Source organism: Monopterus albus, unplaced genomic scaffold, assembly GCF_001952655.1.
Source record: "Monopterus albus unplaced genomic scaffold, M_albus_1.0 scaffold45.1, whole genome shotgun sequence".
Lineage (NCBI taxonomy): Eukaryota > Metazoa > Chordata > Actinopteri > Synbranchiformes > Synbranchidae > Monopterus > Monopterus albus.
The window spans coordinates 1426414-1451462 of NW_018127925.1; the positions used below are offsets into that span (position 1 = coordinate 1426414).

The 25049-nt window shown below is 39.6% G+C and overlaps 1 protein-coding gene across 1 annotated transcript in view; it reads right to left on the reverse strand.

The window, feature by feature from the left end:
- elna (elastin a) overlaps window positions 1–24680 on the reverse strand; it is a 54416-nt gene extending 29736 nt beyond the window's left edge. Inside the window, exons 1-5 of the mRNA XM_020600131.1 lie at window positions 24348–24680; window positions 13899–13952; window positions 12118–12153; window positions 10970–11047; window positions 10645–10671 (exon numbers count right to left, since the gene is read on the reverse strand). Of these exons, the coding sequence (XP_020455787.1) occupies window positions 10645–10671; window positions 10970–11047; window positions 12118–12153; window positions 13899–13952; window positions 24348–24423 (271 nt within the window). The 5' untranslated portion in view covers window positions 24424–24680. The remainder of the gene's footprint in view (window positions 1–10644; window positions 10672–10969; window positions 11048–12117; window positions 12154–13898; window positions 13953–24347) is intronic.
- Between the last annotated feature and the right edge of the window lie 369 nt (window positions 24681–25049).

The following is a 25049-nucleotide window of genomic DNA, read 5'->3' on the forward strand; positions in this document are numbered from 1 at the left end:
CCTTTCTAAGGGGGCACGTCGAGCAGGCATGAGGTGTTAATAGCAGCAACCAGAGGAAGCCAAACACGAGAAGTGAAAGATGGATATGCTCGCTTGTCTCCATTTCTTCCTTCCCTCCCTCTCTCCCCTTGTCTCTACTTTGTGAACCAGCTGGGCCCGGTGAAGGGTTTAATTTAGGAGAGTAAAGAATTTGATGGCAGAGATCCATTATAACTGAAGGTCAAAGCACAGAAAGCAGACTTGGAAGCTCGAGCTCTGAAATAAAATTTTTAAGACTTGTTTCTTATTATATTCTTTGTTTTAGCTCATATCTAAAGTATAAGGCTGGTCATTTTTTTATATTAGCAGTATTTTCAACACTCCTGGTACAGAGACCAACACCAACAATGATTTACCTCTACTTGTGATTAATGTCTGTCAATCTGCCAGTCCTGGATTAGTTTATTCATCTGTGCCATAGACCTCCACTGATGTTTAAAAAACAATAACAAATCAGAGAAACAGACTGCTGCACTGAGTGACATGTTTCCTCATTATGACACACAAGAACCTAACATTTGTTAAGAATATCCAGAAGTCTCATGCTTCCTTCAGATGCTGTGAAAAGTCATGGCCATTTGGAGCCCTTAGGGCAACATTTAAAAAAATATATCAAGATCTGATGTTTCATAATGAGGAAATGTCACCCAGTGCAATGGTGTGTTTCCCTGATGTGTTTTTAATTTTAGTGTTTTTAATTTTAACTGTGAAAGTAAGCTAATCTAGGACTGACAGACATTAATCATGAGTAGAGGCAATTCCTTATTGGTTTTAGTCTCTGTGTGTGGGGGAGTGTTGAAAATGCTATTAATATAAAAAATGACTGGCCTTATCCTTTAATCAGGGAAGTAGCCTAAGAACAAATGTTTGTTTTCTGGAAAGTCACAAGTCTCCCTGTTTCCTTAATAGTGTTGTATGGGTTGAAAACCCTTGTCAGTATGTATAAATGACAGGAGGGTCACAGGTCACTAAAGGTAAACACTGGGTTTGCTGTACAAACCACAGAGTAAAGAGGAACTGCAAGAAGCAGATGCAGTTTTCTTTAATGTGATAGAAAATCATGGTAACTTTATCTTCAGAGGCTCTATGGAGGTCCTTAGAGAATCAACATTTTGCTAAATTTGACTGAGAAATTCTGTTCATAGGCCGTGGTCCCATATAACACTTTAAAAGCTAAGCACATCATTATGTCCTTCAGTGTCATTACACCACATTTTATCAGCAGCAAATTATCACACTGTTCCACTTCCAAGTTGGTGGACAAATTGCATTCTTATGAGGTGATGCAGGACAAGTTGGATGACAGCAGAATGATGTGAGATGCTGTAGTGCTTCCAGGTCGTGTGAGACAAGTGGACACACTGAAACTCTCCAAGTTTCCTCTCACTTTCCCTCTCCCTCTCCTGTGACCTGCCCTGTTCCTTGTCACCTCCACATACTCTGTGCTGTCAGTCATAGGCACCAAAGCTATGAGAAGCAGCATGGTCACATGTTGGACTAAGTATTCACCCAGTCACACCACCCCTGTCACTCGCTGGCTTGTGTGAGCCCGTTAAATTTGGCAGCAAGCCTTTTATTGTTCAGTGAGTCCCAAAGCCTCTGGCTCCCTCTTTGCCAGATGACCCCAACAGCACTGTTTAAGCTGTCAGAGCGCCTACAGACAAAAGGTCAAAGGGTCTAAACTGGCCTTATTCTCTAATGCTTTTAGGGCAGCATCCAGATCAAAATCAACATTATAAAACTGGACTTCCACCCTGTTATGCTAGTGTTGTTAGTCACTGTTGGTATATGTGGTCATTTTTTAGGTTTATAGGGGACATTTGCTTCATACTAAAAGAGAATGTGCTTTGGTCTGCTACTTTGACCAACTCTGGAGGATCTCACCAACCCACGCACTTGCGGAACCGAACACACACATCATCTCGTTGAGCAATTCTTATCAATGGCTCCAGATTTACAGCAAATGTAAAAGTCACCATTACATGTGGAAGCACTGCCACAAGGCCAAACCAGGCAGCGTTGTCCAGTGGTGTCAGTCACTGTCTGGCCTCATTAACCTGTCTCTTTGTAAGCCTCCACAAACACATCTATGCAAAGGCCATTAATGCTGTCCCTAGATTCAAACTGTGCTGATTTGTACACCATGCCTCACACCATGTCCACTGACTTTATGATGTCATTATGGACATATGGAGCAGAAGCTTTTGAAAACCATTACATCTCTCTAATCTGTCCATGTGCATCTCAATCTCACAACCATCTGGCAATCTTCTTGTTATTATTTGCACTGCTGTCACTGATTGTACAGGGTTTGAGTCATAGCCTATTAAGTTGTAGTGTTTAGCTTTATCCTAATCACTCTGACTTAGATTTCTTATTCTTTTTAGTCTATTTTTACTCTACTTTTATTCTATTCTTAGTTTACTAAATGGTATGGCATTCAATACTAGGTGAGAGAAACGGTATTTTGATTTTCTCTATGTCCAGCACATATAGTAAATTGACAATAAAAACATTTGATCTTGATCTATTCCCCTGTTTTTCTTTTCCCTCCAGCACATGGAACATGAGCATCAAAGCTGTGTGACTTTCTCTTCTCATCCCTCAGGTTCTCTGTGCTAGATTCAGAAATCTAGATCTGGATCCTCAACCTTCAGGAGTCCCGGCTTCTTTTTGTCCCTGTTGCTCATATTTTGTTCATTTCCTCTTCATTTGTTCATTCCTCTGTTTTTTCTCCTTCTCCAAGTGTTTGTTTCCTTCCCCTGTATGTGTGAATGGTGTGCTTGGTTTTTGCCTCTTGTGTGTTTGTGTAGTTTGTTTGCAAGGGAGGTCATGTGGCTTGGGTCTGTTGGAGACAGCTGGAAGTTGCTCTTCCTTCTGGATCATGGTCTTTATATATGTTATAATTAGAATAATTCTGTCCTTCTGATGAAGCTTAAGAACACTCTATAAACATTCATGCTAACCAAACAGTTCGTTCTTAGCTTGTTTCTCTGAGAGTAGAGAGCTGCTGAGAGTGACTCTGCTATTCTATTCTTTATCCACTTCCAAAGGAATGTCACAGTTGCTCTGCCAACACTGAGCCCCTGAATATGTCTCAAGAGTATCTCCAACCCAGAGCTCATACCATCGCCCATTTTAGCTTGTCACATGTACTCACAACATGTATTGTAAAGGTACAGTATGCAGACAAGGGAGAAACAAACTGCAACTATTATACAGAAGTATACAGGGAACATGTGCACTTAGAGAATCCAGTTTTGAAAAGCTACTCATTTCTGATCAGTCAATAAATGCACTTGTGGCTGCATGGTATGTAAAATTGGCCTTGTGTCTTCCCTCTCCCAGATGGTCCACATATGCAACTGACTGCAAGTCCACTGAACACTTTTCTGGCAAGTCAGGGTTGAGAAAAAAGACTAGTGTTCGACAGGTCTACTTGGCCCAAAACATTCAAATTAAACAATGATGTTAGATTCATGGAGTTGGCGTCAAAGGCAATTTTCAAGGTTGTCTGCTTTTCTGTCTAAAGGCTGTGATCTGTGTGTAACCATCTGAGGCTGAATGATATTTTCATTATGGCAAATATACACTGTATGATACAGTGTGGGATGTGCTATAGTACAAAGGAAAACTAGTGTGTCACTGAAAAGCTGTTTACCAAAATGTATATACTATACATGTATGTACTGTTAAGATACAATGACCTACAGAATACCTATAGAGAATGTAAGGGTTTATCATGCTGTATTGAATGCTGGGACAGGGGCGCCATTTTGGGATGTATGCACTGTATTTACCTGCATACATTCTTGTTTTGTTTTTCTAAAATGTTGCTTAAATTGTTTAGATCCAGTTTTACTGACTGTGATAATTCAGGGTTGATAACCTTAGCTGACTGTAGCTAACTTGGAGTGAACTTACAGATCCTGTATAAGAGAGCGACAGACTGAGAAATGACTCTGTACACTGACTGTACACTGATCTCAGTTCAGGAGCTAATGCTAGCTAGTGTATGCACTGTATTTACCTGCATACATTCTTGTTTTGTTTTTCTAAAATGTTGCTTAAATTGTTTAGACCCAGTTTTACTGACTGTGATAATTCAGGGTTGATAACCTTAGCTGACTGTAGCTAACTTGGAGTGAACTTACAGATCCTGTATAAGAGAGCGACAGACTGAGAAATGACTCTGTACACTGACTGTACACTGATCTCAGTTCAGGAGCTAATGCTAGCTAGCAGCTGTTGGGAGATGACACAAACACTTCAGATAAGTGAATTTCTGTCCTGTCTGTGCTCAAACTCTAAAATGTTGCTTAAATTGTTTAGATCCAGTTTTACTGACTGTGATAATTCAGGGTTGATAACCTTAGCTGACTGTAGCTAACTTGGAGTGAACTTACAGATCCTGTATAAGAGAGCGACAGACTGAGAAATGACTCTGTACACTGACTGTACACTGATCTCAGTTCAGGAGCTAATGCTAGCTAGCAGCTGTTGGGAGATGACACAAACACTTCAGATAAGTGAATTTCTGTCCTGTCTGTGCTCAAACTGAACGCTAAAGTGAACGTTTGGATGTAGCTGAAGCATCCACTACTATGAACTTACAGATCCTGTATAAGAGAGCGACAGACTGAGAAATGACTCTGTACACTGACTGTACACTGATCTCAGTTCAGGAGCTAATGCTAGCTAGCAGCTGTTGGGAGATGACACAAACACTTCAGATAAGTGAATTTCTGTCCTGTCTGTGCTCAAACTGAACGCTAAAGTGAACGTTTGGATGTAGCTGAAGCATCCACTACTATATGTAGCTGTATGGAATAGTTCTTTTTTTTTTAATTAACTTATAGATTTATGTAGTGTATGAAGTCGCTCTGTTTGGTAATTTGTGTGATGCTCCAAACATGGTGCATTTACCCAAAATTCAACACGGCATGACGTCAGCTTCCCATACTCTACAAGAGCCTACAGAGCCAGAGGTCATCTTCACAAATCACTGGGTGTCAGTAAGTACTGAGAAATCAGTAAGCATTTCAGTGAAGTGACATAATTTCAGTGTCTAATGTCATTTAAGAATACAAGCATTAAAATAAAAATGAGTAAAACAGCTGGGAGCACAAAATTAGCTAAAAAGTGAACATAATTAAATAACTTACACCTTTTACAGTGACAATTTAAAATTATACAGCTTTTAAAAAAGTATTGCTTTAGGTTGCATCACAACCCAAAGCAAAACTTCATACTGTAAATTAATGCTGTATAGAACTTCAGCTCAGGAATAAGCAGTTTCATTTGCCATCAATGTTCCATGGCTGTACAATCAATGTGCAAAACCAATAATCTACTGTTAATGGAACTCTGAACTTGTATGCTAATGCAGAAAACACTGTAATTGCTTACCCAGCCACAAATACAGAAAGCAGGCCCTCAAATCAGTCAACTTCTACCAATGACTGCTGCAAGGTCATCTGTCTTCACAAACTCTTAGGGAAATAAGAACAAGAGATTTCTCCATTGCCACATAAATAATATTTAGGCTGTCCTGCCAGATGGACAAGGAGAGCGGCCCATTCTCCAGACCTGCTGGCAAACAAACCAGGGGAGAGGTCGATAGAAGCCTGTGATTATGCACAGAGGTTGAAAGGAGCCAACGGATGCCTCATTCACTAACACAGTAAACATGGAAAAATATTAGTGCTAACATGCTCACTAGAGAATCAAGAATGATGGAGCTGTTACTGAGTCATAGTGCAAGTATTTGTTCAGTGTGGGGGAAAAATACCACAGTTATAATGTGTAATGTGTGGCATGCGTGACTGATTAGACACCAAAAAAAAGAAAAAACCCCACTAATAATGGCCTTATCTTATCTTGCTTTACTTATCTAATTCTTAAGACAAATAAATGGGATTACTGAAGAGGCTAAGGACCACATCTGGTGACATCACCAAGAAAAATTGTTTGAGAAGCTACAGGCATTTCCAGGGATCAACAAACAAGCTCTGCTGGCTGTGTTAAATAGGCAGGGGCTCTGACATAAAAAAGAAAATCATTTCCTTTGCAGACAGTTCAGGTTCCAAGCTAATGAAAGCTTGACACTGAGACCCAGTGTAGGACAGATTGAGGAGAGGAAACGGAACGATTGGTGAGTAAGACCAAAGGAAAGTGCAATCCTTCACAGTGTGTTTGAATAAGCAGCACTGAATTTATGGTGTATGTCTGCCTGCATTCTGGAAGGGATGCTGCCCCCCAAAAAATGACAGGAGACATACTTTAACATTTATGTGTGTGTGTAGGCGCACGTGCTCACACTTATAATTACACACATATGACTATAAACATATTTACATACACCCACAGTCATGCACTTTCACGTGCAGATGCTTACAGTCTCTGACAGGTCCAGTGACAGGTCTGAACTTCAATTAATGAAAAGCATGTGTGCTCCAGGAGACTAAACCTTTTTCAAGCTTGTCTTCTCTTGGCTAAACACTTTCATCCTCACCTTGACCTATCAGTCTCCTTGCTTTCATGAAGCTCTCTACCTGAATGTGCATGTGTTTGCGAGTGGTTTTGTACATGGATGACATACACACGGTATATTACCAAGAGTTATTAGTCCTTTCCATCATCCATGCTTAACTCTGTCTCTGCTCTGTCCTCCCCATATCTACTTTGTTTCCACTTCTTTGCCTTTCCTCTGCTCTTCCTGTTGTGAAGCAGATTAGTACACTTAGTGCTTCTTCAAACAATGACCCTGACAGGAACCAGAGGGTCTAAAGAAGAACCAAAAGAATCAGATGCATAGATGGGCCGTACATTTTAAATCACAAAAAGACATATTATTAGATAATACTCCAAATTTAAAACCAGTGTGTCAGTGTTAAATTGACTTTTTTAAAGAAACATGTGAGTAATATTTATAGCATGAGCTTTAAAATTACTGCCAGCTTCAAAACAGAATCATTTGTTGACCTCAGGAAGTGAACCCTCAAACCCTCCTACATACTGTATGTCAGCCATTAGAAAGCTACAACTCAGTGTTCTACTGCATATTGACCTGCCATCACAGAAGTTCAGAACATGAGACATGTTGCAGCATTGACCAGTGTAGCCCAGGATCTTAAATTATGCTTGTATTGCAGTCTTTCCAAGCAGTAATTTATCTTGCAACTAATTATAGGGACTATTTTATTACAGATTTCTATTACCTCAGATTCTGTTTATTCAAAAGTAGTGAAGCGCCACAAAAAATGGTGAGCTAGTGAAAACTAGAGTATATTCAGCTACCATCTGGTTTACTCATTTAAAATTTAATAGAACATCCTTGCAATATATCCTACCTTCATTAAGTCATTTGAGGCAGTAGCTTGTGGTGCTTTTCAGCTGTATTACATTATAATGTCAGCTTTAGTAGCACCTTCATATTATCAGGCTCATATTATTACTTTCCATCTTTCTTTTGGCTAGCTGGTAGTGGGTGGAGCTATTTCAGAGACCTGGCACATTAAGTGCTCATGCAAGATAGTATTTAGGGTGAAATTTGCTGAGCTACTGAGCCCACACCTGTTTGTGTGCTTGGCTTTTCCAGAGAACTGTTTAGCAGGCTGCTTTCAGATGTGTTCCTGTTTGGAGGAACAATGAACAACAAAGAATGTCTATGACGAACAGCTTTTGAGCTGGTGGCCCATCAAGTCTCTGTTTGCTGACCAGCCTCCAAATTCTTTCCTTTACTCATCACTAATTTATTACACACACACTTTATGAACTTAGAAACTAACAAGGGGCTGACCTCTAGGCTTTCTAATTACAATGAGATGTTCCAAATATGTAGTCACTGACAGTGGGGATGGATAAAACAGTCAAAACACGATAGTGACTAGAGTATTTCGTCCATCTGGTATACTGTATTATATTGCTAACCTGGAGTTATAATTTATCCATTGTCCACTGTTTTTCTAAAATCAGTGGTGGGGGCAGCAGGTCTAGGTGGGCAGCTCACACATCCCTCTCCCCAGCGATGCTCCCCAGCTGTGGGACCCTGAGGCACTCCCAGGCTAACCGAGGTATATAATCTCTCCAGTGTATTCTGGGTCTACCCCAAGCCTTCTACCAGTTGGACATGCCCAGAAGACCTCCAAAGGAAGGCCCCCAACGGAAGGCCCCCAAGAGGCATCCTAATCAGATGCCTGAAGCACCTCAACTGGCTCCTTTTGATATGAAGGAACAGCGGCTCTAATCCGAGCTCCCTCCGGATGTCCGAACTCCTCACCCTATGTGCAAGCCTGAGTCCAGCAACCCAATGGAAGAAACTAATTTTGGCCACTTGAATTCTCAAGTTCCTTCATTCTTTGGGTGGGAGTTATAATCTAAGCAAATGTTAAATCAAATTGCTTACAGATTCTGACAGCTCATACACTGCAATCATGTGTTTTCAGATATTGCGAGGAAGGTGGGACAGACCGCATGTTGCCTTTCTATCATTTTCAATTTGTATTTCTTTGCAGAAATCCCACCCAAAAACATCCCTTCTCAACCTAAAACAGACTGTTGTAATGGTACAATAAAACTACACCTAAAGCGGAAACAGTAACTTCTGCTTCTTTTAACTGCCTTCACACTGCCTGAAAATGACAAGAGGATAGCCTACAGCAGCCAAGTTTTGGCAATTGCGCCATGAGGATTGAGTCTACCTTTGCTTGAGGGAACACAGGAGATGGTGTTGCTGTTCATAAAGAGCAGTTCTTTCCAGCCTCCAGTGTATTGTCAAAGCTGGAAGCTGACAGGCCTCACAATTAATGTAACATTGTACAAGCACTTGCATGAGCTACACTGCAATCATGCTACTCATATAGCCAGCTGCTGTTCTCCATTACTGACCAGGCAAAGGTGAGTGTCTGTGGAGTGCAATGTCACAGCTTGGCTTACACATAAGAAGGGATGGCAGCTCTATTGATGTTTGTACTCATGTCTCTCGAAAAACCTGCTTTATATATTAAAAGTTAATACAAAAAATGTCAATGATTTCAAATGCTGGTAACATATCATTTTTTCTGGCAATTTATTTTTTTGCAGTACAAGCCAAACAGATGGATTCAAGCTGTCACTAGACAAACCCTACAGTACCTACTGATGGACCGTGCATGTACATTTTCACTGTAATGGAAACCTCATGCTTGTAAGATATGCAGAAAGTTCTCATATCCAAATTTGGACAATGTAAGATAACGGTCTTCTCATGGAATGGAAATCTCTTTTTTCCTTGTCACCACTGATGGAAATAAACATTCAGAGACTGAGCAAGGTTACAGCCACGAAGTGGAACCTGTTACAGCTCCTCAGTGAAATTAAGTCTCTCTTTTCATGGATAAATCCTTAGATGGCCCCTAACTGTTCACTTTTTATTTAAGATTTTCTTTTTATCCATACAACAATAATTAGTGTAGAGTATGGGAGACCAAAATTAAAACACACACACACACACACACACACATACACATACACATACAGTTATGTGCTGCGTTTTAATGTTGTTTGCTTCCCTTTTTCTCACTGAAGTAATTTATGCCATGTATGCCTGGTGAGGAAGAGGAAGAACTCAAATGCATACAAAAGGCAGGGCAACACTTCCCAAGTAATGCTCTGCTGATGCAAGCCAAAATCAACTTTCACCAAATACTGGATATTAGATCATTTTCACAAATTGGCCCTGCAGAAACTCTTGTTAGAGGACAGGGGTGTGGGCACTCCATAGGGACCCTTGTGTGACCTACTCCATGTGTTATCAGGACAATAAGACGATTACTTGGTTTCTTATCTTTCCAAACACATAGAGGTTGGCTGAGATTGTATCAGCAGGGCTTACAGAAATTTAACAGTTGTTAAATGATACTAAAGCACCAATGCAGTGCAAACTGAAAGGCAAAGGTAAATATTTACAGTACAGTATCGGACAGAAGGGCCGTGTTAAATTTCCACACAGAGGTTTCCAGATATTGTAAAGGTTTATCATTACAAAAACATTAATTAGTGCTCTGGCACCATTATTTGGCAGGCGGTGATGGCGGTTTGCACACTGCCAATCATCACTCCTTAATGCAGCAGCGGTGGAGGAGGACTGGACTCACTCCATAATCCCAACCAGTCCGGAGACCCCAAACAGCTACCAAGACGGTGTTAACTGAACTCAACGAAAACACGGGAGATAAGAAGAACTTGATGACAACCAATCAAAAGACTGTTTCTCTTCACTTGTTGTCCAGATCTCCCTATTCTCTTGGAGTGTGAAGGTAATGCAGTCTACATATTAACCTGCTTTATACAACCCCCACCCCAGCAGTATATTCTATTTCCCTCCTTTCAACAGTATGCAGAAATGCACAGGAACTGTCCATTTTATAAACAAAGCAAACGTGGTTTCCTCTAATACAGTATTGCTTTGCAGCTATTACTGTATAATGTAAACTGAGCAAAACCACAGGGGGTGTAACTTATTGGAAATATTTTATAAAACTATTAATTGTTGATATTTTTATGTATTGTACATACCATTTTAATACATGTAACACAATAACATATGCAAATCCTCCAACTTACCAGGTTTAGGGGCTTTTCCACCTTGTCCTGTTAGATGGAAACAAGTAAATAAATTAAATGTATGTGATACTTTACTTTTTCCTATAATACCAAAATATAAAGACCCACAGTACATTCATATCTTACAGGCACTGCTGTACATTTTTCAACTTTGTTTAGTATTTTATTTAAAAGGCACTTATTCCTGTTTTTGCTTAATAAAAACAAGATGTTGATAAAAGGTCTGAATAGGAGACAGCAACTCTTCAAGGCAGTTGTATTTTCATTGAATTTATCAAACAATAAAGTGTTTGCAAGGTTTTTTTTCTCTGTTTTAACTTCATACCTGCAATTCCCAATCCACCAGGCCCAACACCTCCTGGCACCAAACCACCTGGGCCAACACCACCTACAAAACCTCCTCCTGTCAGGGTCAAACAGAGAGAGAGATTGTGCTCAATAGTGTCATTGTCATTATTGCTGTCAATATTTATCATCCTCATCATTTGCAAACAAAATCATCATGTCCTTATTATTTTGGGATCATTGTTAATAATCACTATTACTGAACACTGAGCTTGTATGAGAGAAACATATATTTCCAAACCTCTCACATCTTCCAAAAACTGGTTTAACAACATTGGTTGGAATCACATACAATGGTTATTGCCCATACCAATATCTGTATAACTATTCTCAGCTTGTGGTGGTGTGACAAAGAAGTCTCACCATGTGTTTGTCCCAGATCTGACCGAATCAAAGCTGAGTCCTGACAGGAAGGTTTGTCTTCAGAACAGCAATCTGTTTCTTGTTGTTGTGTTATGTGCTGCAACTTTAGTAGCACTCGAATACAAAGCTGAGTCTAAAGTTGAGTATATCTGCTGTAGATGTGTGAAATGACAAATACCAGACAGACTATACTGTATGTGGCTATGCATTAAGCTCAATTTATGCCCTGGTCATTTGCACAAACTGTCAGAACCCTGTGAAGGCAACACTTCTGCCATGTCTGAGGCATTACCATATGGAAAAGATTATATTTCTAATGATCATCATCAAGTAATTTTAGATACTGAAACATAAAGCTGAATAAGTTATTGAAATTCAGTAGTTTTTCTAAAACTTGTACTGAGACTGATTTCTAAATATTTCACAATTTATTCAAAGTGCTAAAGTGTGCAGATGGACTTGCTTGAGGTTTCACCCTTCATTCAAGAAGCTTCTTCAGTACAGAGGCCAGCAGCAGAACTGAAGACACTCCACAAATGAAAGGGGAAGCATCTTCATGAACCTCAGACAATCCAGTTGCACACTTTAGCACTTTGAATACACCATTGCCTGGATGAATGAGAATGTCCACTGACATTTTGCATTTAACTTGATAAAACTGAAAAAGTATCATGCACTAATTCATGAAAAACCAAATGTGATTCTTAGAAAAAATTTTTCAGTATATATGAGGAAAATCCTAAGACTAATCTCTCCTCTACTCACCTGCAGCTTTGGCTGGCTTATAGCCTGCATGAACTCCTGTAAAACAATAGTCATACAGAGCATTGAGTTATGGTGTGTCTACATGGAGTGATGTCATGGACAGTTGTTTTGCACAGCAATTCATCATTACACCAGATGACTTTCATTTTACTTTCTCTCAGAACATCAGGGGATTGTTGTGGCATCTTGTGCAATTTTATACATGCATGCATAGTCTTTATTTTTAATTTTATGTCCGGTACAGAACCAAGGCAGGCATCTGTGGCACCAACTCTCTCTCTCCCTCACAGACACACACTGATGGCGATGCGCTCCCTCTGGCCATTGGGGACAACTTGGGGTTCAGTGTCTTGCCCAAGGACACTTCAACATGTGGACTGGAGAGAACAGGAATGAAACCGCTGACCTTCCAGTAGTTAGGGGACAACTGCCACAGCCACCCCATACTCCAGAGAGGGGAGTAAGTCACACATGTGCAACTCTCAACTTTGAAGTCTCAAACTAGTTCCAAGTTAGAATCAAGCAAGTCCCTATTATTAGTCAAGCAAGTCACAAGTCAAGTCATACAAAATTCTACCCCAGTTTCCACATTTAGATCGATTAAAAGACAGTGGAGTTTTATTTTAGTCATTAACAAAAAGTGTTTCACCTGGAAAAATACTGTAAATATTAAGAAAATAAAATTTCACAAAAGTGCTACTTAGGTTTAATTAGGAAACCTAAAACATAGATATGTACAATATGGGAGAAATTATGGAAATGATCCTTTTCATTTGCGTTAGGAAACTGATATATATTGTGTCAATACATGCAACATGCTTGTATATTGCAAGTATTATTAAACTGCAATAGCAAATACACTTGTAGAAATTGTAATTGCTGACTGGATTGTGCTCAGCAACAAAGTGTTTTTGAGCAAATGAAGCCTTACTGATCTTAGTAGCTGGTTGGGGTGGATCGTGATAGTTCGACGCGTACAGTTCTGCCATCACTTTAGTTTAGGCAACAAAAGCACTTAGTTTAAGGACAGATTAAGGAAAGATCATGGTTTTGGTTAATTGTAAATAAACAGGATGTATCTGAAGTCACTATGAACCTTTGTTCTGTATTAAACCAGACCATGACCCTTCAGTAACCTTAACCAAATGCTGTGCCTAAAGATAACCATAAAAACATTTACTGGTCACTACAAGTGGATATTGTAATGCAAGACTAAACGTTTTGGCAGAAAACAAATGTAGTGTCTGTGAACATTTTACTGGTGTATTCAGTATCACACCATTAGCAGCTTGCCAAATACAGAAATTAAAAACATATTTTCATTACATTAATAGAAAATGTGAATTCAATTATGTTGCAAAATTCACTGCTGTTGCACAGCAAAGTATGAGGGAAAGATAAAGAGCACTTTAGTTTTTAAGTGTTACTAACTGTAACCATTTCAAGCACTGCTATCGTGTGACCCTAAGGTTGGCCATTTCAAGACAGCTGATAAATGTTGGTGTTATATTGTAGTATCTTGTTATTACAGTTCAAATCCTTTATATTTTATGTCTTGAGATTAATTACATGAATACATTTCTCTACATTTTGTAAGTATCTTTACCTTTAGTTCAATTTCAGTTCAAATTCAGATGTGTTTCTTTTCACTAAGTCCTACAGTAGTGTAATTTAACTGCTATACCACTGCTAACAATAAATCGATTTTTACTTTATTTTATTTTATTATTTAGTGGCTATATGGATTATTTTCATTTAAACTGTCTGCCCAGTCCGGTTACCTGGAAAGAATCCAGTTCCTGGTCCATTTGCAGCACCAGGCGGTATATACACACCTGGAACACACACAACAGAGAAAGCAAAAGGTCAGTTGTAGCCTCTCATCAACATGCGTGACAGTCGATAAAAACTTGCAAAAGAGTTTTCCGCTATCGGTTTTTAAAAATTTACTTAATTGCATGCAACGGCATTTCTAAACAATGAGCCTGTTTTCTAGACAAACATTCTCAAACATATTCATCATCTGTGGTCCAGACAGCGAAACTGAAAATTTTCCTTGGCATACACAACTGCCCCAAGTCATAGCAGTGATGGGGTGCGCAATGAAACGTGAACACCGTGGTGGCTCCAGTCAGAACCAGAGTGAAGCCAAAAAGAAAAGAAAAGAAAAATTTTTTAAAAACTTTATTGGCTTGATTAGGAGAAAAATCCAAGTGTTTTCATTCTGATGAGGTATTGCAGTTGGAAACATTTCAGAAAGCTGCTGCAGTGCTGTGGACACCCTCAGCCCCCACCTACACCCCCTATCCTCATTTCCATCCTGATTTCTGGCTGCAACTCAGAGTCATTCCTGAGATGGTCGTTCTGGATCCCAGACATGGTGGCCTCATGTGTGCGAAGAACAACAAGAGAAATAAAAGAGAGGGAGGATGAAAAAATGACTCCAGTTGTTCTGGGACACATAACAGCTAAATCCAGGGGGACTGGTGAGCTAAGGCCAAATTTACAGCGTTATATTTTTTATGAGGAAAATCTGGTTTATATCACTAAATGCACAATGCTATGAAGAGAATGGGGCTGCAGGACCACAATGATTATATTTAATGACTCTTACATGTGTTGAGAAGCCAATTAATTTAAACCACATGTCAAAGGCGTTCATGCGTTCATTAGCGAATAATAAGTGAACACTGCACTTTGAGTTCTCTCCCCTCAGTGTGTCTATTAAAGGAAGAACATTACAAGGCATTACTGTCTGAAAAGTTAAAATTCACTGCACTAAAGAAGGCTTTGACCTTTTCACTAACAAGCTGTGACATATGTAATGGGTTTGTGGTACAACAACCTCAGTATTCTTTCTGTTGCACAGCTCAAGTTAAGAAAATGAGTCATCAGTGCTAATCAGTGAAAGAAACCAGTAAAGTGCAAAATCCAGACACATACTGCAAGAATCAACTGTTGGATGGAGTTGTGACGATACCATAACATATACAAGATACTCACAGTACTTGAGAATAAAAACAGCATGGGCAAAGAAAATTTGTCTGAAAACATGGCAAGTTCTTTCATGCCTTGATTTTAGGTAAAAAGAGAAGCTGAAAAGTCTTGATATAACTGTGGGAACAATGCTGTTATATTTACTATAAAAAAAAATTCCATAACTGTACTCAAAATCTGATTAAAAACATTTGCCTGCTTTTCTTTAAGAGATAAATTCTCTTCTTGAGCCAAGAGTAGAGTGCCATCAGCAGTTTATAGAGTAAGTTATGCGCAAAGTAGAAGAACTTGCCATATTTTTACATATGGCTCTCTAGGACAAGATGAATTACTATGAGATAGAGGTGGCCTTTAAACTCAAATGACTTGGAAGTTGGGAAACTGCACAAAAGGTAGAACTGATGAAATTTCTTGAGATTTCACCTTGTTACACCTTGTTTCTGCAATCTGAGACAGATTACAGAAACCTCAAAATCCTGCAGGATCAAATAAAAATGTGGAATACATAATAAAATCCAGGAATCTGTATTTGATTAGTCAGTGCAACTCCATGTGTTTGTGGTATGCAGTGTGTGCCTGTCAGTTTGCCCATGCCAGGGGTTGCATTGCAAATATCTGAGTGCAGGGAGGGTGGGGTGATTGTTCTCAACTCTGCTCCTTCATTTTATAATCAAAAGGAGGATTTCCTGTCTCGGCGTTGCAAGCGAAGCAAGAGGGAGTGTGCGTCTGCTCCAGTTTTCCGAATCCCATCATGCTACTGTGCTACGTTTACAGAGTGCATTAGGTTCACTGAGACCAAGCATGCAAATGGAGCAGACGCTGATCGCTGCCAAGCAACCTCATCTACCTCAATGAATTTCAAGATTTCTTCATGGTTGTCTTAATTATCATCACCATCATCATCATCATCATGCACTTACATTGCTTGTGAACTCAGCCAGGTCATGGTAATGTGCTGGAATGTGTGTAAAGGACAAGATTGACTTGTGGAGCACAAGGGATCAAATGAGGAAGAATTTATTTCACTACAGTCAAGAGTTTGCCTTGAGTATTTTTGACATGATTAAATACTGGTGGATTAAAAAACCCTGGGATAGAAAATTTGAACTTTTACTAAGTAATGTAGTAATAATGTAGTAGTAATGTCATAATTTTAGACAATGTGCAAAAAGAAAGGGACAAAACAATAACTCACTGCTTATTATATGCTCCAGCAGGTAATGAGCCTTCTTGCTTTCAAATAAATACAATGACACAGTGAACTGAATTTTCTATTGTTGTGGTTTGAGTCGAGAGTTTCTCTGAGTGCATTAAGAGGGTGATGATGTACATGCACTTACAGGAATCCTGAGGGTAATCTGAATTTATCATCACTACACTTTGGATTCGAATGTGGTCCAACTGAAAGACTCAGTAAGCTAGAAATGTAGCCAGTTATCAGAGGAAAAGAAACCGATTTGTAAGGTACACAATTTATGCACACAATTTGCACAAATAAAGTATGTAAAGATAAAGAAAAAAAAAACTACTTTTGAACAGTCTGGATTGACACTGTTCGTATATGTATCACAGGTAGGCACCTAAAGGGTTTGACATATATGGAGGTGGTGGGCCCATCGTCTGCATGGATAAGAATTGGGCTCAGGTGCAGAGTAATAAGGGCAGCAGGATAAGTCAGAGACCTGGGTGTGCCAATCCCTGGCATCCTCTAGGGATGTGGAATGTTGCCTCTCTGATGGGGAATGATCCAGATTTGGTGCTGGAGGTGGAGAGGTGCCAAGTAGATATAGTTGGGCTCACCTTCAGGGACAGCACTGGATCTGGAACATAACTCCTGGAGAGGGGTTGAACTATTCACACCCAGAGTTGTCCAGGGTGAGAGGCGCCCAGCTGGTGTGGGGATACTCCTAAGTCCTCAGCTGAACACTGCTTTTTAGGAATTCACCCTGGAGAACGATGCACCCACACAACTGCAAGTCGCTTGGAGGAAGACGCCAACCATTGTCTGTGTTTACACACCAAACAGCAGTTCAAAGTATCTGGCCTTCTTGGAGAATCTGGGTGGGGTCCTGGAAGGGACACGACCTGGGGACTCATAGCATTCCAAGCTCCAAGCCCAGCCATGCATCATGCCCAAGCTCCAGATCCAGGCCAAGTCAAGCAGCATGTCTAAGCTCCTCCTCCTCTAAGCTTCAGTCACTCAGCATACCCAAGTCTCAGGCCTCCAGCAGCACATCCCAAACCTAACGTCAAGCCACAACTGGACACTCAAGCCCCCATCAGTTGTCAAGCCAAAACCCCAAGCTGCCCCTGCAATCAACAACCTTCTCTGCTCTCCAGCACCCTGGAGTCACATCATGTTACCGAGCCACAGTTATCCCACGTCACCACTGAGCAGTGGCAGCAGAAATCCCTTGAGATCACTGCTGGGCAGCAGCAGCTCCACAGCATCCCCATTATACCACAACAGCTCCTCAGAGTCGTTCACCACCAACACTGTCTGTTCTTGTAACATCAATGCCATCTGTTCCTAAAGTCAATCCTGAGTCAACCTGATCAATGCCCCAGTGTGAACTACCTGTGCCTCAGCCCTGCCTTCTAGTTCCATGTTTCCATATTCTCCTTTTGTTCTTTACTCTTCTCACTTATGATTTCCTAGTCAGTGTTCAAGCTCTATGCGTACCATGGTCATGTTTGGACTCAAGTTTCTGGTCTGTAGTCCTGTTTCATGTGTTCCTTATTTAATTACAGACTCTAGTATTCTACTTAACCACCTGCTTGTTAAGAGGAAGTGTGTTCACCTTTTGGCTGCAAAGTATTTGATTTGGTCTTTGTGAATTTAGTGCCCATTTTCTGTTTGGTGATTTTGTTTGGACATTGCTTAGATGTTTAATTTTGTACCTACATTCCTGTTTTAAGATGAATGCCTGAGTTTTGTGTTTCAGTGTTCCCTGTTATAAGCCCGAGGTCAATTTTTGTTGTAGTCTACATTAGGTTTTTGCCATGTTTTTGTTAGTCTGCCTCAGCACATTCCACAGTGTTTTCACCTGTTTGTTTAAGTTTATGAAAAAGCCAAGTTCTTCACCCATTCCTTGACTCTGTCTAGCATAATGACTGGGACAATGATTTTTCTTGACACTTTCACATCATTATTAAATCCCAAATGTTAGACAGCACAGTTGTTGAGAAATTTCATAATCAGAATTCAGTTTCCAGAGGATTAAAATGTCTGTTTATACAGGACAATGAGGGCAATGTTTGAAAATCCCTAAGGCTTAGATAAAAATCGTTTTTATACACAACATATGTGTATGCAAGGGTTTTGGTTTCTCGGATTTCCTTGTTTTCACTTTTGATAAAATGATGTAGTTAACCAGACACAAGCTAACAGGTGGAAATGGCTGTATAGCTCCTTGTACTGTATGTTTAGTTTTGCAGTATGTCATGTTTTGAGTGTTGGCCTAGAAAGTAGGAAGTGACAAGTTTATCGGCTGTTCAGTTGAGCTTCAGTGTTGGCCATACAGCCTACAGAAAAAAAAAAAACAAAAAACAGTGTGACTTGTGATTTTTATCTGCAAATTACAGCTTATGTGAAAAATTTATAGTGACTTAAAATACTCCATTTTGTGGAGGATATGGGTTGAATAACAAAGAAGTTAGAAAACTTAGTCACAGAATCAAACCAAACCAATGACAGGTTTTTCTGTAGTACCTCCCATGTTAATGTTTTTACAATTGCTCTTTATGTTTTCAGAGTTACCTCATTTACAGTGGGCTGTGGTTGTTTAATAACTGGTCTTTTTAAAACAATTAAATACCTAAGAGTTGATGGAACAATTTACACTGGACTTAGACATGCAAAATACATGTGAGTATATACACAACACCTCACATGAAACCTCACAATAAGACAGCATTCCCAAGCTATAAAAGACCATTACTGATTATAGGGTTGCAGTCCACATAGTTTGGTAAATCCTGGGGGAAAGCTACTCTGTAACATTAACCACCTGACATTTATACAGTTCTGTACCAGTATTTCCATCACTGCTGATAAAATGAAAAATACTATGGCAAACTAACAATTGGTTTCTGTGTTCAGATTTATCCAAAACCATTGTCCCAGAAAACGAGGATTCGTTTGTCTTAATGGGAAGCTCTCATACTGCAACCCAGAGCAACAGTGGAGTGAACCAAACACTGTGGTTCCTGGCACCTTTACGTCTCTCATTATCAGACATGTGACAGCTGGCCTGCTATCATCACCCCTTACACGGTCGATTTTTCGCAGCCTGCTGGACGGTGGAAACGGAAAGTGTGAGGAGTATTTCAGAAAATAAAAAACTTAAATGGGAAAATCCGTCTTTTTCTTGCACCCACCCCAATTGCCCTATGTTGTCTCAGTGACATTTCTCCAAAGTGGAACATCTGTGTGAGGTATATGCACTGGAAAACAAATTCAGCCCACAGATGGTAATATTTTAACTTAGACCTGATTCTAATCTTGTCACCGTTTGCCTCTGGGTATCTCAGTTGAAGCATTACCACTGGAAGCTGACATGGGATCATAAAGACTTCCCTTTGAAACCAAAAAAAGGGTTTGGAACAGCTGTGGACTCTTCTGTATAAGTATTTCAGAGCTGGCCACAATGAAGGAGTCAGCAGTGGTTGAAGATAACCATCAACCATGTGAAATCACTTCAGGCTAGTGGAATAAAATGATAATATTATGACTCCAATCCGGAAACAGATTAATACGATCATATCACAGTAGTAGTCATTAGAACTGACACAGTTATGGGTGCAATGTCAAGTGGACCATAAAGGACTACATAAAGAACATTCACTACATACTGCACAATTTTATTTGCCATGAATTTATCTTGCCCTTGTAGGAAACATCCATCAGACGTGAAATACCAGACCAAATACAATGTACTGTTGCCTTTTTTCTCTAAGCATATGTGATACTGATCAGTGCAACAAATGAAAGTAGCAGCAATAGGACTGAACTGTGTAGACTGAACTATTAAGTACTGTATGGGACAAAAAGCAAAATGGCTATACATCTGATTTGGGTGAAATAACATTACTTACAGAGGCATCAGTCATATTTATGAATAAGCTACTGACATTCCTATTTTATTTTTATGCTGGTCAGAAAAGCAGTTTACATAGTTAAAGGGGAAAAGAATTAAATCTGTGATTTAAAGTGTGTCTTTATGAGCCTATCATAGTCTGTAGATGTTTTATAAAATATATGCTGAAACTGGACATGTTTTCAAGTAGTTGCATGGCTAAAATCTAAGAAACATCAGTTAACATAAGTTAATGATCATCAGTTATGAATTTTTATATAAAAAAATCTTTTATACTGATGTGCTCATGTTGCCGTTTTGTCTGTAAACCTAGAGGAGCTTTAACATTAGTAGGAAGTGGCATGTCGAGATGAAAACATTCCTGCCAGAAACCATTTCAGATTGTTAACCCAGTGAGACTGCGCCTAGAAGCGCACAGCCTGGTGAGGACTGCTTGCAGGAGTGGCTGAAATGAATCATCCGGGTTTATGTGCTTCTTTGTTGAACACTTGGCACTGGCTAAGTGCAGACCAAACATCTGACTGGGAGGTGCTAGGACTGACATTTATCCATAACCAAAGAGTAAGAGCTACAGTAAACAGATTACAGTATTAATTGATATGATGATGTTTCTCGCAACGGTGAGGACGTATTACTATTTAAATACCCTCACAGCGGCTGTGCACAGGCTGTAAAAGTGTATGCAAAAGTGATGCCTTTGTGAGAAACCTCAACATGTTTGCATCATTATCATGTTGGACTGCAAAGTAGCTAGTCAGTAATCCATTTACATTAAGCAGTCCATCAAGTTTACAACTGTAAGACAACCAATAGTAAAGAATTGTATGTATAGGGCTATGGACCTGTACCTTAGATATTTCCAGTACAGGCCTTTTGAACTTTTTATCTATCGAAACAACAATATTCTTAACAGTAGTTACAATAAAATGATTGTACTAAAACCTGTTTGCCAAAGTAACTGCTTTCTGCCTACTGTAGCTTCACCGCAGAGTGTCTTCCCAGCCAGGCAATGTGCTTTGATGTAAAACTTGGATGGTATTGTCCAAACCTCTAAGCCTTAACCGGGATGTGTGCCAGGGTAGGACTTGAATACATGGAATCAGAATCAGAATCAGAATCAGAATCAGAATCAGAATCAGAATCAGAATCAGAATCAGAATCAGAATCAGCTTTATTGGCCAGATGTGTTGGACAGACAAGGAATTTGACTTTGGTACAGTGGCTATCAGTGTGTATGTACCATGTTCTTCTGTAAACAACAAGTAGACAAGTAAACAAGACAGAGAGAGAAAAAAAGAATGTGCAAACAAGAAAAAGGAATGTGCATTAGGAAAAAATAAAAATAAAGTACTTATAAATATAGAAATATGTATACACACAGGACTTTCACTATAGCAGTCTGGCCAGTCAGTGCTTGTAACCAAAAGGCTGTGATCCAAACATGCACTCAATGAGGTCAGCTCACTGCAAATTACACCAAACTTTCAACATCAACAAATTAAAATGCCTAAAATGTCATCCAGCACTAAAGAACCTGAAGAAATTGAAGAAAAACCTCCATGTGTTGCTCAGACTGTACTTCAAATGGTCTATTTTTGTAATTGCAGAGTTATTGAGTGCTATATATCACATTAATCCAGCATGCTCTGGCTTGCACTCAACCTCTCCAGAAGAAGTGCTCACAACACACACTACCAATAAAGCCTGAAGCACCACTTGCTTGAGGAATCAGGACAATCAGTTTAGTTATTTATCAGCAATGTTGGGGGAGGTGCTGCAACTCATCACTAATGTCCTGTGACAGCTAAGGCAAGGCAGCCAATCTGCACTGATTTTAACTTCACCTACAGCCAGGTGGGTGTCACTGATTATTAAATTTCTCCACAGTCTCCAGACTCAACCTCACTGATACCAAATGAGGCAAACTGGCTTTGAGTAGTATTAAGAAAACATCACACAATTGCTTTAATTCTTTGGAGTCTATGAACAGAGCAGCTGTTTTTCCTTCTTCCTTCTTCATCTCCCAATAGCCTCTGTATGTCAGAACTGTGGATTAACTGGGTCCATCATAATAATGGTTTGGTTCTCTAAGTAGAGGAACTTATAAAAAAGAATTTCATCAACTAGCTGCACCCGGTTTGATACAGTGATCTAATATAGCAATAAAATAATACAAGCCGCCAAGCCCAAGCTGCACTAACAGGCATTTATTTTGACAAGAACGGTATTCATCTCACTGTACCATGTGACAAACATTTGTAGAGTGTAAAGTAAGTCTGCCTCTTTTTATGTACAAGGGAGAAGCAACAACCATATGACTGTACCTGTACATGGTAATGGGGTAACTTGACAGGGGTATATTTATTAACAAATTCCTTACCAGATGTTTCCTGTAGGACCATAACTCATTTACATTTGTCCATGAAAAACATTCATACAGGACTACATCATAATTCAAGGAGTGAAATTTACAAGTGTTAAAGGTATTTTCTGTGCAGAGGCTTTAAATGAGTGGATTGGGTGTTAATGAGGTTCATGTTACTCACAGATAATTGACCCCGGGACCAGGCCAAGACTTTTTTCCAAGTGCAGAGACGCAGACTAGTTTGAGTTCCATGGAAATGTTTGACATGGATGGATTCAGCACTCACTTGTGCTTCCTAAGCTAGTGTTGATATTTGTTGGTTTCTTACCTGCTACTGTATATAGTTTACCTGAATGCACCTGAAAGACCAAGACACTTTTGATGATACAATCTATGACCTGAATATGACAGGCTTGGGAGACTTTGTCAAAAGGATCAAATCAGAGAAAGCCTACATAATAGCTTGATACACAGAAATGTTTCTTTTAGGAGTCTAACAGTCTAACCATAATAAATCTGAAAAAAACACTTGAACACTGAAAGATGAGGAACATAAACAGCTGTGATTTTTAAGTAAATAAATACAACAGACAACATACAACACATACAACTTTACTCTAGCATACCCAGTCCCAGATGCTAAACATGTTTTCCAGTTAGTGGCTAAAAAATTCTGATAACCTCAGCCAAAAATAAAATTCCAAGAATCAAATCAAAGCAACGCAGAAAGGAGAGAAAAAGCAAACTCACATGCTGATCGGGAGTGGGAGTAAATGCATGCTCATAACCTCTCTCTCTCCCTCTTCCTCTCTCTGTTTGAAACAAATAAACAGGAACTTTAAACTGAAACTAACTCATCAGATCTGCATATCGCTGCTTTGTAGATTATGGGCAAAAGAGTCCTTTAGCTTTAAGAGAAGACCCGGTCAGAGCTGTAAAGGTGGCCCTCACACGCAGTCTGTCCAGCTGGAAGTTCATCAGAGGTGACTTTAATCTATGAGGTTTTGCTGAGCGGAAAGAGGGACCAGCTGGAATCTTCTATTCCTGATATTTTATAGGACATGGTCTGCAGCCATGTAAACATACAATAGCTGTGTGTGTGCAGCACGTAATTTATTTGTCTGGAAAAATACACATCAACAAACTTGAGAACCACAAAACTAATAACTTAGAATTTATATTTAGAGTGCACACACATGCTAATGATTTGACCAAGGAACATTATTATGAAGTTGATGCAGGATCATCTCTTACTGCTAAAACCAATACACAGTTTAAGGCCATGGAACACAAAAATCTGGTCTTAGCAGCAATGAAAATGCAACATGATTTGCTGTCTGTTTATTTCTGTATCCTCTTCAACTTTGGTATGATGGAGCACCTCTATTCAAGGATTCAATAAATGTGGAGAAGATCAGTCTGACTAAGTGAGCTTCATGTTAATTTTCATGACTGTAGCATAAGGGTTTTTTTATTATCAGTTTATTTAAATCATCTAATCAAAAATACACACAGTAGCAATGCAAATTTAGAAGTGTCTTTTGTCAAGTTATGGCTCAAACTAATTTAAAAAAAGCAATGAAACAAAGTTAGCACTTTCACTAAGCAGCAAACAGCATTGAAAAGTTTTCAGTTTAATAAGTGAAAGTACTGCTTGACAACTAATCTTGGAGGGTCAAGGAGGCACAGACAAGAAAAATGCACCTGTTCTAAATCAGTGACTGATGAAGGAAAGACTTTGGAACAGGTCACCTGTAGCATGCACTTACCTCCTTGAAGAGAAGGCTGAATCAGTGCTAAGAGGAAGAGTCCACAGAAGAGCAACAGAATGTTTCTGTTAGCCATCTTGCTCCAAAATGCACCACCCCTCTCTCTATCAGCTGGTTTTATTCTCGTCTAATTACCACTAATCTGAAGTCTTAAAGAGAAAGGAAAAAGGTGAAAAAAGGAAAAGATATGAGACTCGACGTAATTAGGAAGGGGCAAAGACTGGTTCAATGGATCACATTGCTTTTTTTCCTCCTCTGTCTGTGTTGCTGTTTTTATTCTGGTCTCTACTGCCAACAGTAAAACGCTGCCGCCAGCACGGAAAGAGAGAGAGAAAGAGACCCACTGACAAGGAAAGACAGCCAGAGACCCCCCAGCCCACCCGCTAACCTCCTCATCCAGAAGGAATTATCAGCCAAGCATCTGCATGCAGAGCATACTTATGTGTAAGAGTCAAGAGAGAAACTGAGCAAGAGCAATGCACAGCTCAGATATTACCTGTTCTCTATGGCTCGAACTTTCAGCTGGATGATTTTCAACACAAGCAGTAACATTAGTTTTTGCTGTTTCTCTTAAGCAAATGATTCAGAAAACGTTGAGGTAGAGAGAAAAGAACACAGCAGCTATCAGCGTGTGTCCACAAAATATCAGAAGAAGACATTACAAAGTCACTGACTGCATGAATACACTAGAAACTGCAGGGC